Source organism: Sinocyclocheilus grahami, unplaced genomic scaffold (genome assembly GCF_001515645.1).
Source record: "Sinocyclocheilus grahami isolate Dianchi unplaced genomic scaffold, SAMN03320097.WGS_v1.1 scaffold338.1, whole genome shotgun sequence".
NCBI lineage: Eukaryota > Metazoa > Chordata > Actinopteri > Cypriniformes > Cyprinidae > Sinocyclocheilus > Sinocyclocheilus grahami.
Window position 1 is genome coordinate 840,939 of NW_015505517.1, and position 14,062 is coordinate 855,000.

Genomic DNA, 14,062 nt, shown 5'->3' on the forward strand with positions numbered 1-14,062 from the left:
GAAATTTACGAAATATCTTCATGGAACATGATCTATACTTAATATCCTAATGATTTTTTTGGCATAAAAGAAAAATCGATAATTTTGTATTTTGTACAATTGGCTATTGCTACAAATATACCCATGCAACTCATGACTGGTTTTGTGGTCCAGCATCACATTATAAATATGACAAGCATTAAAATAAACTAAAAAAAAAAAATCAAGATATTTCACCTCCTCAACAACTGTACAATCTCAACGTCTCTGAACAACCTGGTGTGATTTCAAGACCTGGAAAAGTTATGTAAATGAACAAAACATTAAAGAGAAATGTAAATTAATAAAATATTAAAATGTTACAATAATATAAAGATAAAAAATATAATAACGGGCCTTTTTGTATAAAGAGCATACATTTTTATAGTTATGTCAAGGTCTAAAATATTATATGTAGAAATTTAAAGTACAAAAACATGTAATATATACACATAAATCCTTGTCCAGTGAATCACAAACAACTGTAAAAATAATGTACATTCATTGGTTAAAGACAATGGGATCCCTAAAGAACATTCAGCTTCTATAACTTCTGGAATCCTGGAAATTTAATTTACAAATACAAGGAGAATTAGACCTTCAAATATGGTTACAGACGATGGTTCTACAATGAACAAATCAGAAGAGCTGTTTTTAAATAACTTCCTTCAGACATTAGAGGTCAGATATAATTTGAAGACCCATCAACTAAAAGAATTTGTCATGCTTTATTTTGACAAATTCAGATATGGAGTGAATGCATTCTCTTAAGAGGCAACCACGTTTGTACATTATTTTAAGGCAGTTCTTTTTCCTCACAAATCATCAGATTTACAAAGACATAACAAGAGTTACCCAACATTTCCTAAAATCTGCATCATTTTCAGAAGATCCATTAGAAAAGATCACCAGAAATCTCTTTACATCATTACTGTTCCTCACTAGTATAAAAGTAAAACTTCTTCTATAATTATTCTTTTATCCTCTGAATTGAAGTATAAGAGTGAGAGTGTAATCATGGTTATGGCAGCGTCATCTGAGGTATGTCTACAGTTGAAATCTTTTCTCCAGTTCATCAGCGATCATCTCAGCGATGGCCAGGGAGGAGCTCGCAGCGGGTGACGGGGCATTGCGTACATGCAGAATCCGGCTGCCCAGCTCTCCCTTCCCACCGTCAAACACAAAATCATCCACCAGGTTTCCTTCAGCATCCAAAGCCTGTGCACGCACACCAGACGGCCCCCTGCACAAACCAACACGCTCAAACTTTTACAAGCAGGACAACTGTGATAATAAATGAGAATATGTATGACTTTTATAATCTTTCTCAATAGAGTGTTTGTGTGTCTGTACCTGAGGACATCACTGGGGCTCAGTTCAGGTATGAACTTCTGCAGGTTCTTTACCTGAGCACTGGTAAACACGCCTCTATATATTTCTCCCATTCCATACACAATATTCTTCATTACCAGCTTCTGCACACCCCTACATACACACACATGAGGAAGGGGCCTTGTTTTTAATTCCATGAGCTGTCTAGAATGAACAAACCTATGTATTTAAAGAAATATTCTGGGTTCAGTAAGTCCATGTCCATCATTAGTGTCTCACTGTAACACAGATAATTCACCTAGAAAACTGGGTGCAATTCATTTTTGTAGTAATCAACATTATGCCACAAGTGTTTGAGCTAAACTGAACCTTGAATATTCCTTTAAGTGCACTCCATGTATGAGAATGTGCCAATATGAGTGTACACTACTGTTGAAATGTTTGGGGTGGGTAAGATTTTTTTATTACTATTTTATTTTATTTTAAGTATCTTATGCTCATACATTTACTTGAGCAAAAATACAGTAAAAATAGTAATATTGTGAAATAGTATTACAATTTAAAATAACTGATTTCTATTTCAATATATTTTAAAATGTAATTGTGACCCTGGACCACATAACCAGTCATAAGTAGCACGGGTATATTTGCAGCAATAGCCAACAATACATTGTATGGGTCAAAATTATTGAAATCATTAGGATATTAAGTTAAGATCATGTTCCATGAAGATATTTTGTACATTTCCTACCGTAAGTATATCAAAACAAAATTTTTGATTAGTAATGTGCATTGCTAAGAACTTCATTTGGACAACTTTAAAGAAAATATTCTCAATATTTAGATTTTTTTTGCACCCTCAGATTCCAGATTTTCAAATAGTTGTATCTTGGCCAAATATTGTCCTTTCCTAACAAACCATACATCAATGGAAAGTTTATTTATTCTAGTTTTCAGATGGTGTATAAATCACAGTGTATTCCTGTGATGGCAAAGCTAAATTTTCTATTATTATTATAAGCAATGTTGAAAACAGCTGCAGCTTAATATTTTAGTTTTTAAGATTCATTGATGAATAGAAAGTTCAAAAGAACAGCATTTCTTTGACATTGAAATCTTTTGTAAATGTTTTTACTGTCGCTTCTGATCAATTTAAATTGATAATTTCTTTAAAAAATATATTACTGACCCCAAACTTTTGACGTTCTATATGCAAAAGTGTATTTCACTGTACCTGTAGGAGACCGCATTAACGAAGTCTTGTGTGTCGAAGTCAAAGAGTTTATACCCCTCTCGTTTAAAAGCCAACACAGCGTTTGGGCCAAGCCAGACGCTACCGTCCATACGAGGAGTGAAATGGAATCCAAGAAATGGAAACCGTGGGTTTGGCACCTCAGCACACAAACAGAGTCCTTAAACACACGTTCTCATATATCTGTGTATTGTGTGTTTGTGTGAGGTGTTTCTACTCACAGGGTAGATGTTGCCCCTGACCAGGTAGTTTTTCTCTGGCTTAAGCACCAGGTAATCTCCTCTGAAGGGAATGATACGGGGCTCTGAACTACAGCCAGATATCTCAGACAGCCGATCAGAGTAAAGGCCTCCACACGTCAACACAAACCGACACCTCACCTCCTTCCCCTGCACACAAACACAGCCATACTAAGAAATACACCAACCCAAAAGATCATAAAAACGCCATTCACACAAATCAGTTTCTCACCTGTGAGCTTTTGATGATAATGGGATATTTCAGACCTAAACAGACATAAAGGGATGAATACAGTAATATTAACAAAAAAAAAAAAAAAAAAAAGTCTGAGACATTGAGCTAGTCACGTGACTCACCTTCAGCACTCCCAGCTGCGCTTTCTGCCGCCACCTTAAAGTCAGATGCTTCAAAGTCAGTTATCACAGTGCCACCTGCTTCCTGGAAGTCCTTACCGTAGGTCAGAGCTACTAACTGCCAGTCAACAATCCCTGTGTTTGGAGAGTCTAATGCCATGATGCCCTGTGTATAAACAAAAAAATACCATACGTTATTTCATGTACAGTCCATTCTCTGACTGACTGATCCATATTCTACACAAAAATGGCACAGGTTGGCTGAAATCAGCCTTTTCCAGCAGATCTGATTGGCTGGAAGTACACAACTTCCGGGGCTTTAAGGGTGCACCGGTAAACAACTGAAATTCTGCTTTATTTGCTAATATAATCGGTGAAACTATTTGTTTTTATTCATCTTGGACAAACAGAAATTCTAATGTCTAAAAGTCACACTATAGTGTGTTATTGTAGTATTATATATTTAAAAAAATATTATCTATAAACAAAACAAACAGTGATTAGTTACAATTCTTGACATTTGGATGGTCTCTGTCTAAATGGGATTTTAAAAATATTTTTAAAGTACTGTGGGATTGTTATTTTAACAAACCTTTTGCTGCAATTTTTTATATATTTTGTTATAAATGCCAATAAATAAAGTATTAAAAAAGAACAATACTTTTAAGTAAGGACACATTAAGCAAGGATGCAATAAATTGAACAGAAGTGACATTTCTTATGTTGCAAAAAGTTTATATTTCAAATAAATGCTGTTTTGAACTTTCTATTTATTGGTACAAGTGTTTTCAATATTGATGATAATAAGAAATGTTTCTTGAGCACCAAATCATCATATTAGAATGACTTCTGAAGGATCATGTGACACTGAAGAAGACTGGAGTAATGAATGACTGCTGAAAATTCAGCTTCGCCATCACAGGAATAAATTACATTTTTAAAATATATTAAAATAGAAAACTGCTGGTTTAAATTGTAAAAATATTTCACAATATTAAAATTTTTCCTGTGTTTTAATAAAATAAATGCTGCGATTTGACGTCGTCTTCTTTCAAAAACATCAAACAATCTTTCCAACCCCAAACTTTCGAATGGTAGTGTATGTGAGGGCCTGCATATATGATAGTCATAAATAAGTTAATATTTCAGTGTTTGAAACAGCAGGCCTAAGGTCACCTGAATCAGGTAAAGGCCTGATGACAGCACTTTAGCAATCTGCTGGTTATTGATCAAACCAATGGATTATGATCCCTATCTTTCATTAACACACAAACACGTGTCACTCACCCTGCAGTATGACTCTTTCTCTCGGATGGCCTTGGCATCAATCAGACGGAGATCTTGTACATTGTTCACCTGACCGCGTTCATATAGAGCTTTCAGACGGGGGATCTCCTCTCTCTCCACTGCTACAATAAGCTGAAGTCACACACACACACACACACACACACACACTGGATACTACAGGAACAAATCTCTTTGGTATCTGTGGTTTTATGGGGGCCTATGCTCATTCTCACCTTGCCACATTTCTTATAAGGCACACCTTTCTTCTGGCAGTACTGATATGTTAGCATGGCTCCCCGAACACAAAGCTGGGCCTTCAGAGAGCCTGGTGTGTAGTATATCCCAGAGTGGATCACCCCACTGTTATGACCTGTCTGATGGAGAGCTGCGGGAAGGAATACACAAAAGAAATGAATATGAAATCAGGGCAGATATGAAGAAGTATCTAGAACAAACACACACTTACAAAGCTCCTTTTCTTTCTCCAGCAGAGTAAAGGTGAGGTTTGGGTGCCTGAGGATCAGCTCTCTGGCAGAGGCCAGTCCAACAATCCCTCCACCAATAACAGCAACATCAAATGAGCTACACAATGTAATGGGATAATATTAGTAATCCGATATTGTATATTTAACTGTGCATGATCATCTTTTCTATTTATACATTTTGATTACCCTTGTCGTCATCTTGCGCTCACTTAAAGTTGATGTTAATGTTAAATAATTTAAAGGGGTCATATGACGTTGCTAAAAAAGAACATTATTTTGTGTATTTGGTGTAATGAAATGTGTTTATGCGGTTTAAGGTTAAAAAAAACACATTATTTTACACACACTGTACATTATTGTTTCTCCTCTATGCCCCACCTTTCTGAAACGCGTACATTTTTACAAAGCTCATCGGTCTGAAAAAGCTAGGTGTGCTCTGATTGGCCAGCTATCTAGTGCGTTGTGATTGGCCGAATACCTCAAGCGTGTGATGAAAAAAACAATAAAGAGACAAAACCAATAAAACCCATTACAATCGAGGCATTTGTAGCATCCAGTGGGGACATAATTACTGATTATAATGACTCATACGGTCTTTTTACGCGTTGCATTGCGTTGCATCGCGCCACGTAAACATAAAACCATGTCTGCATTTGTGATCGGAGAAATGACAAACAACTAGCACTGCTCTACACTGCTCAAAACTCGCGTTTGAATAGTCAGTGGCAAATCCTTTGAATATGAAAACGTACTTACAGGCTGTGAGTCAGCATTATTTGTCAGAACACCGGCATTGTAGGCTACTCTACCAGGATCAGGAAACAGTCCTCGTCCTCCGTAAAATGCATTGCACACATCTGAATATTTGGTTTGAACTGTTCCGGAACAGTGTTGTAAATACAACTTAACCACTGATGTCTAGTTGTGTCCTCTTTTGGAAGGCCAAACAAAGTAGTTTCGCTTTCACAACGAAACACACAGCGTCTTCACCACATGGCGGCGGCAACAATATTACAGCGAGAATCAAAGTTACGCTTTCTTTCTTTGCGTGAACATTTGGGCGGCGTTATGCAAATCTTCCCACACAGTGACATAGACATGTGGGGGTGTGTTTAAACGAGGCGTTTTAGGAGGGCGTGGAGTCTTAACTTTTATAAAGAATATCTCTTTGAGTTTGAGACTTCAGTCTTTGCAACTTTAGGGATCGTATCTATTCACAAACAGCTTGTAACACTCCAAAGAGAAAGGAAAAGTTGAAATCACATCATATGACCCCTTTAATATTACTGTAAAAAAAGAAAACTGCATGATAAATATCTATTTTTTCATATAATTTATTATAATGCTGTGATGCCTAAATTCATTTGTAACATTTAAGATATCTGATTTTAGTTTGTAGTGTTTTATTTTTTATTTATTTAGACAAAACAGAATAATATCAGCCATTGACCAGTTATTGTCCGCAACTTTAAAGAAAACAGCTTCAACCTTTTTGACTTTCCTTCTTCTATGGAACAGCCCGAACATTTCGTGAAATATCTCTGCCTTTTTTCTCCATACAATGGACGCCAATGGTAACCAAAGCTGTTGGTTACCAACATTCTTCAAAATATCTTCTTTTACGTTCCACACAAGAAAGAGGGTAATACAAGTTTGGAACAACATGGGGGTGAATAAATAGTGGTAACTTTTTACTTTAATATCGGTGCATCCTTAACTAATGTCATTGAATGCATTCTGACTACAGTATCACTCTGCAATAACAATACTAATACTAAGTCATACTACAGCCGAGGTAATTTTAATAGAGGAGCACTACAGTCAGAACACTTTGTGTCACTGTGAGTACTCTGTACTAGTGTTTCAATAACTCTGTAGTGCTGTTGTTATTCTCACCCGCTGTGGTGTGCAGCTCTGCACCTTGCATACTTTGATCCCTGTGTCAATAAGCGTGCGCACACAGATCCGGTACCGAAAGTTCGTATCATTATTCCACAAATTACGTTTGCACTTTTCCTAACAGACTTATTATAACCGTGTAATCATAGTGCTAGTCGCTGACCCGGTACGGTTTATGCTCGAGTAAAGGAATCTTCTCTCTGTTAGGACGCTGAATCTGTCCTTTGTAGCCCCGCCCCTGACGTACACTCACTGACCAATGGGAGCGCGAGACGTGGTGACGTAACCGGTGAAAGATCAGCGAGGGCGCATGGAGGACAGAGGATGTAAATAACAGACACTCCGCGCATATACAGAACAGCAACGACCTGAACCGAAGGGTCCGTTTTGTAGGATTTACATTATTTTATTGTTGCAGTTCTGTATATGGTATGAACCGATTGTCTGGGAGCTTTACTACATTTAGATGTTTGATAAGTGAATTACGTTGTCCTCCATATTCAATGACACGACCATCAGCGTACACAGATCATTCTGCTCGATCTGCTGTTAGAAAGTGTCACTGAACATGTCTTCATACTTTGATATCTCATATATCTTTCTCTCTCTATATTTCATCCATAGACATGAGATTGTTCACCTGGTCAGCGCGGAGGATTTTATCCGCACACAAGCAGGCGTCAGGGGGCAGTCGTGAGTTCTGGGGGTGGCTCAATGCTGTTTTCAACAAGTAATTTTTGGATATTTTTCAAAACAGTTATGTAACTAGTTGAATATTTTTCTAATGTCATCATTTATTTCCTTTCCCAACCCACAGCAGACTGTAAAGCACCTGAGGCCAATCACAACAAACACAATGTTGAGTGTGAGAGCCATAAATATCTATAAAGGGACTAATCAATGTCTAGAGTAATTAGTCTCTAGAATGACTAATCCATGGAGTGAGGAATCCCTATGCAGACTAATCTAAGCCTGCTAATTCACAACAACAGCTCTTATTTAGAGTCTGAACTCAACACCAACTTAATAACATAATAGCATCTAGTGAATGTTTTATGTGCATCATTTCTTTTTAGCTTCTGCAGTTCACTTGAACAGTCCTGAAGTGTGGCAGATTTATTTTAAAAGTTCCATGTCGGACAGTGCTGTACAAAATAGTTAATAGTGGTCAACAAATGTGTCTTTCAACACACCAAAAATCTGTGTTGCTCCTGGCTGCTATAATATTGAAATATATATTTAGTACAGTTCAGTCACAAAAAAAAACAAGATATACAGTGCAAAAAGTTCAAAAGTGAGATTTTATTTATATTTATTTAAAAAACAAAAAAATACTGGTATTAAGTTGATCAAAAATGACATTTATAATGTTGTCATGTTATGTAATGTTATAAATAGTTTTCCATTTCGAATAAATGCTGTTGATTTTACCTTTTTTATTCTTTGAATAATCCTGACAAAAATGTTTCATTTTCAACAAAAATTAAGCAGCACACCTGTATTCAACATTGATAATAATAAGAATTTTTTCTTGAGCAGTAAATCATCATATTAGAATGGTTTCTGAAGGATCATGTCACACTAAAGGCTGCTGAAATGTATTCAGCTTTACGGTCACAGGAAAAGATTACATTTTGAAATATATTCAAATAGAAGAATCTTAAACTGTAATAATATTTCACAATATTACTGTTTTTCCTGTATCTTTGATCAAATAAATGCAGCATTGGTGAGCATAAAAGACTTCTTAAAAACACATTTGAAAATAATGTATCGACCCCAAACGTTTGAACGGTAGTTTATACAAAACTGAAAATGTGCACAATCCATCAAAAATGGCTAAAAAGCAGATGATTCATTGGTCTGTCACTGGTTTTAGATGGCATGTCACTGCTTGAAATGTCACGTCAGCTTTCCAGATGCAGTGATCCGTAATTGTTGTGTTCTTTGATCAATATAGAGTTGATTATGAGCGTATTAAAGCAGTGGGTCCTGATCGAGCCGCTGCCGAATGGCTCCTGAGATGTGGTGCAAAAGTCCGGTTCCGTGGTTTCGACCGCTGGCAGCACGATTACAACGGACTCCCGACTGGGCCGCTGGGCCGCTACCGGATAGAAGCTATTGATGCCACAGAGTCCTGCATCATGTATCGTGGTTTTGATCATCTGGGTAAGTGATCGATTAAACTCATAAACACTCTTCTCACTGCCCTGATCCAGTTACCTTTATGTAGCAGAATTATCTTTTAATCTTTAGCATTGTGACATTACCTATACAAATTTAATGAAATCATCAGTGAATGGAGAAGGTCAAGCACCTGCTTCAACTCTAAGATCTCTTACTCCATTTGCTTCAGCAAAACAGTCTTGCATTATTTATTAAATTAGACCCCAGAGAGGGAAAGTTTGTGAGGACGCTACCATGTGTGTGTGACACTGAGACACTGTCTGTGTGTCACAGGTGAGGATGAGAGGTTCAGTTGTGGGGAAAAAGTGACGTAAAGCTAAGGGGTGTTTTACACAGACAGATACAGTGCAGTCCTCTTTCTTTTTCACTCACATAGTCTTTTCACAAATCCAGTTTTACTATACAGTACACTAGTTTACATTTCTACTCTTCCTGTACTCAATATGACAACACCAGCCAAACCCTAACTTGCTTGTTTCACCTAGTAATATGTTGACCAACTGATTATATCAGATAATATATATTATATTATATATATATATAATTTTATTTTTTATTTTTTTTAAAAAGGTTGCTGACCACTTGGATTATATTATTATTTACCAAAAGCATCTAAAGAATTGTTGGTACTAACACACCTTTGTTTTTGTGTTTAGAGGGTCTTGAGCATGTAGAGGAAATCAGGTTCAATAAGTGTATTTATATAGAAGATGCCTGTCTGGAGCGTTTGAGTCAAATAAAGACACTGCAGGACAGTTTAAAGAACATGACGATGGTTTCCTGTGGCAACGTGACAGATAAAGGAATCATCACTCTTCATCACCTCAGGTATGACAACATCATCTTTTATTTCTGTTTAGCTCTCATTATTGCCCATAATTTTGTGTGTATGCCACATGGGCATGGTAATTGGATGATGTTGATCATCTCAAATGACCAAATATTGGTGAATTAATCAGCCAGGGTTGCTTTTCCCAGAAGCAGTGTGAGCTTAAAGGAATAGTTCATCCAAAAATGAAAATTTCCTGAAAAAGTACTTGCCCTCAGGCCATCCAAGATGTAGTTGAGTTTTTCTAAATCAGAACAGATTTGTAGAAATGTAGCATTTCATCACTTGCTCACCAAAGGATCCTCTGCAGTGTATGGCTGCTGTCAGAATGAGAGTCCAAAACAGCTGATCAAAACATCACAATAATCCAACAATTAACAAATTGTCTGTAAATAAATCTTGTGAAGCAAAAATCTGCATGTATTGTGATGTTTTTTATCAGTTATTTGGACTGCTGACGGCACCCATTCACTACAGAGGATCCATTGGTGAGCAAGTGATGTAATGCTAAATTTCTCCAAATCTGTTCCAGTGAAGAAAAAAAATTAACCTTTAAGTTGATCATAGAGACCACTGCTGCCAAAGGTTTTAATGATCTACTTTTGAGAAGCGCAGCCCTGGCTGATATATTGGTTTGTCACTAGAGTAAAATCAGTGGCTTCTGCTATTGAAACCATAAGTGTGTGTGTGTGTGTGTGTGTGTGTGTATATTAGGAACCTGGAGTGGCTGCTTCTCAGTGATCTGCCTGGTGTAAAAGATAAAGATCAGACTGTGGACAGACTCCAGACTGCACTTCCCAGACTCACCATAGAACTGGACCTTGCTTAGCCAATCACAGCGCTTCTCAGAGCGCATTTGGAAAACCACAACTTTCACAGTTTTATGACCAGGCCAGACGAGCCCTCTGGCTGATGTCCATGACTGCTGTGGCAACAGTATCCAAGCAACTGAGCATCCCAAGGATGGATGCAGAGAGCTCCTCTGCCTTAGAGGCCAGTCAACAACACCGAATTAGCTTTGATCCAACAAAATGGCAGTTGAACAATGTTATATTGCCATTATCAATAAATCTTCAACAGTTTTGTTGTTGTTTTCTTCATACACTTCTTGTTTCGTTTCTTATCAAGAAGCTATAGAAACAAATATATGTTGCACAGTCAACAACACCGAATTAGCTTTGATCCAACAAAATGGAATTTTGTCAGACCACCCCGGGCAGTTGAACAATGTTATATTGCCATTATCAATAAATCTTCAACAGTTTTGTTGTTGTTTTCTTCATACACTTCTTGTTTCGTTTCTTATCAAGAAGCTATAGAAACAAATATATGTTGCAGAAAGATCTTTAATGATTTAGTCTGAAAACAAACAAAAACTATTTAATTTTCCATCTATTTTAACACAAAAAACACATTTGCAAATCACATTGAATTTGGCATTTGGTGCAATTCAGTGGCGCAATTATTAGCACTGCTCCTAAAGGCAACAAAAAGATCATGATGTCCACAATGGGGTGATAAATGTTTAAAAAATGCAGGGTTATTTCCAGGCCCACACAGAAAGATTTCTGCACATTTCAAACAAGTTCTACACATCCCCAAACACTTCATTTATTAAATATTTTGGCTAATTTGATCATGCTTTCAGCAATTCAGAATTCTGATTTTTAAAATCCATACTGCAAGATTCCAGTCTTTTATCTGAAAAAAAATGTTTGTTGATTCTGTCTGGGTCTGGTTACGTCTCTAGAAATGATTTTAGTCACATATACACACTTCAAACATCATTAGGATTTATAATTAAGTAAAACATCTGGATCATAGAGGTTAAAAAAATCTGTCCCACAGTCAGTTTCTAATCAAACTATCAAGCACAGCATTCAGTTTTAACGCTATTATTATTGCTGTTGTCATTTTACATATTACAGAAATGCCTCTGTGAGTCTGCTTTGGCAGTGTGACATCATTGTTCTACAGGCAGAGCAGAGCCCTTTGTCTATCTCACTCACACACACACACACTCACACACACACACCAGCTGGGAGGTGGTCGGTCGGGTCTCGGGTTCCTGATGAGTCGACGTCCATCATATGTTGGGTAGATGATAGTTGAATTTACGCAGGTTGTTGTAGTATTTTCTGTTTTCCACAGCTGGGAAGACAGTACTGCTGGCCAACTGAGGCAGATACTACATAGACAGAGAACAGGGATTTAAAATATTAAAATAAATTGGAGATTTCTATGACCAAAATGTTTTTTGTTGTACTTAAAAAAAAATGTCATTTCGTAATGTAGGTTATACCTGAAAATAAGTAAGTAAATAAAGAAAATAAGAATTAATATAAATACAAGCCCAATTCCAGAAAAGTTGGGATGTTTTGTAAAATGCAGTAAAATCAAGAATCTGTGATTTGTTCATTTCTCTTTTATTTAATAAACTTTTATTTAATTGACAAAAATACAAAAAAGATTTCCAAAGTTTTCACTGACCAACTTAAAATCGTATTTTATAAATATAAACAAATTTAGATTTTGATGGCTGCAACACTCTCCAAAAAAGGTTATAGAATATCCAAATTAAACCGTTTTGAAACGGTTCACAGTAAGCAGGTGAATTGGTAATAGGTCAAGGTATCGTGTTTGGGTATAAAAGGAGCATCTCAATCTTTGCAAGCAAAGCTGGATCATGGCTCATCACTTTGTGCCAAATTTCATGAGAGAAGTGTCAAATAAACCAAAAACCACATTTCTCAATGCAAAATGGCAAAGAATTGAGGTCTTTCACTAACTACTAACATACATAATATTGTGAAAAGATTCAGGGAATTCCAAAGAAATAATGTACATGTAGGGCATCGACATTTGTTTATATTTACAAATTAAAATGATGTTGGCCAAGTGAAAATTTTTCTTTGTACTTTAGTCAATTAAATAAAGGTTAAAGAGAATGAGCAAATAATATATTCTTAGTGTTAGGGCATTTCACAAACGTCCCAACTTTTCTGGTTTCAAAAACACTGTTCAAAAGCGTAGGGTTGGTACGTTTTTTAACGTCTTTGAAAGAAGCCTCTTATGGTCACCAAGGCTGCATTTTTAATCAAAAATACAGTAAAAACAGTTAACGGTAAAAACTCTTTTCTATTTTTATATATTTTGCAACTGTGATGGCAAAACTGAATTTTCAGCATCGTTACTACAGTCTTCAGTGTCACATGATCCTTCAGAAATCATTCTAATATGCTGATTAGCTGCTTAAGAAACATTTATTTTATTATTATTATCAACAGTTGTGGTGCTTACTTTTTTTGTGGAAACCATGATACATTTTTACTTTGATGACTATAAATTTCGAAAGAACAGCATTTATTTGAAATCTATTGTAACATTATAAATGTCACTTCTGATTGATAAAGTATTAATGCCTTTATAAAAGAATCTTACTGACCTATATATATATATATATAAATCTCTGATATATAGATATATGAATATCTACTGCAGGGCTCCAGACTTACATTTGAGAGCAGTGGCACCAGCGCCAGTAAGTTCTACAGATGGTGGCGCCAGGAGCAGATTTGGTAGCACTGGGTGTGGTGTGTGGGAGTATTAAAATATAGATCATTTAATCATAAAATTACTATTGTTTTGCATTAATAAGTGCAGTTACTAATAATATTACATGTTCATTTCTTGTTTATTTTTCTTTTGTTTATTGTTTATACAGATTTTACAGTAAAGCACTAAGCTTGAGTAAAGATGCATACAAAATGTACTTTTATTAACAACAGTAACAGGTGCAAAATCGAATTTTTATATAGAAAATGTATATATTCCACTCTTATTAAATGTACCATTATTCTTCTAGTATATGGAACTGACCAACTTCAGTGATTATGTGTGATTTAGTTGCAAATTGAAGAAAAAATTTTCAAGGCACTTCGTGACTTTTTCTTACTTCATACACAAAAAAAGTTTAAAATTCTGACAAAATCTGATTTCTTGATGATTTTATAATTTTATAATAGTGATTTTATCATTTCAAAATATAGAGAAAAAGTAGAAATGAATGACTAATAAGCCAATAACCTCTGCTGCTGACTACTGGTTATAATTGTGATTTGATGTTTTTATTTTTTTTAACTTTACATAAGTGTTTGTTTACCACAAAGTATATTTTGGT

General features: G+C 35.9%; 3 protein-coding genes across 4 annotated transcripts in view; 1 reads left to right on the forward strand and 2 right to left on the reverse strand.

Annotated features, from left to right (window-relative positions):
- Window positions 1–543: 543 nt before the first annotated feature.
- Window positions 544–7,106, reverse strand: l2hgdh (L-2-hydroxyglutarate dehydrogenase). The gene is made up of 10 exons (XM_016295626.1): window positions 6,864–7,106; window positions 4,949–5,064; window positions 4,716–4,867; window positions 4,483–4,614; window positions 3,199–3,361; window positions 3,074–3,108; window positions 2,824–2,991; window positions 2,585–2,742; window positions 1,372–1,503; window positions 544–1,261 (listed from the first exon to the last, which is right to left on the reverse strand). The coding sequence occupies exons 1-10, from the start codon at window positions 6,953–6,955 to the stop codon at window positions 1,066–1,068; spliced, it is 1,344 nt and encodes a 447-aa protein (XP_016151112.1). The 5' UTR covers window positions 6,956–7,106; the 3' UTR covers window positions 544–1,065.
- Window positions 7,107–7,150: 44 nt separating this feature from the next.
- On the forward strand, window positions 7,151–10,913 carry LOC107602971 (ATP synthase subunit s, mitochondrial-like). The gene is made up of 5 exons (XM_016295629.1): window positions 7,151–7,246; window positions 7,491–7,596; window positions 8,827–9,035; window positions 9,710–9,881; window positions 10,597–10,913. Exons 2-5 carry the CDS (start codon window positions 7,493–7,495, stop codon window positions 10,709–10,711), a joined length of 600 nt encoding a protein of 199 aa, XP_016151115.1. The 5' UTR covers window positions 7,151–7,246; window positions 7,491–7,492; the 3' UTR covers window positions 10,712–10,913.
- Window positions 10,914–11,162: 249 nt separating this feature from the next.
- LOC107602970 (cyclin-dependent kinase-like 1) overlaps window positions 11,163–14,062 on the reverse strand; it is a 9,180-nt gene continuing 6,280 nt past the window's right edge. For both annotated transcript variants that reach the window (XM_016295628.1, XM_016295627.1), the window contains exon 10: window positions 11,163–12,070. In XM_016295628.1, coding sequence (XP_016151114.1) covers window positions 11,969–12,070 — 102 coding nt within the window. In that variant the 3' untranslated portion in view covers window positions 11,163–11,968. The remainder of the gene's footprint in view (window positions 12,071–14,062) is intronic.

Excerpts from the sequence above, each read along its gene's own strand:
- l2hgdh (XM_016295626.1), bottom strand. The coding sequence starts at position 6,955 with ATGATACGAACTTTCGGTACCGGATCTGTGTGCGCACGCTTATTGACA. Across the intron at positions 2,743-2,823 it reads TCAGGGGCAACATCTACCCT|GTGCCAAACCCACGGTTTCC; the intron begins GTGAGTAGAAAC and ends TTGTGTGCTGAG. Across the intron at positions 1,504-2,584 it reads GTTAATGCGGTCTCCTACAG|GGGTGTGCAGAAGCTGGTAA; the intron begins GTACAGTGAAAT and ends GTGTGTATGTAG.
- LOC107602971 (XM_016295629.1), top strand. The coding sequence starts at position 7,493 with ATGAGATTGTTCACCTGGTCAGCGCGGAGGATTTTATCCGCACACAAG. Across the intron at positions 9,036-9,709 it reads TCGTGGTTTTGATCATCTGG|AGGGTCTTGAGCATGTAGAG; the intron begins GTAAGTGATCGA and ends TTTTGTGTTTAG. Across the intron at positions 9,882-10,596 it reads ATCACTCTTCATCACCTCAG|GAACCTGGAGTGGCTGCTTC; the intron begins GTATGACAACAT and ends TGTGTATATTAG.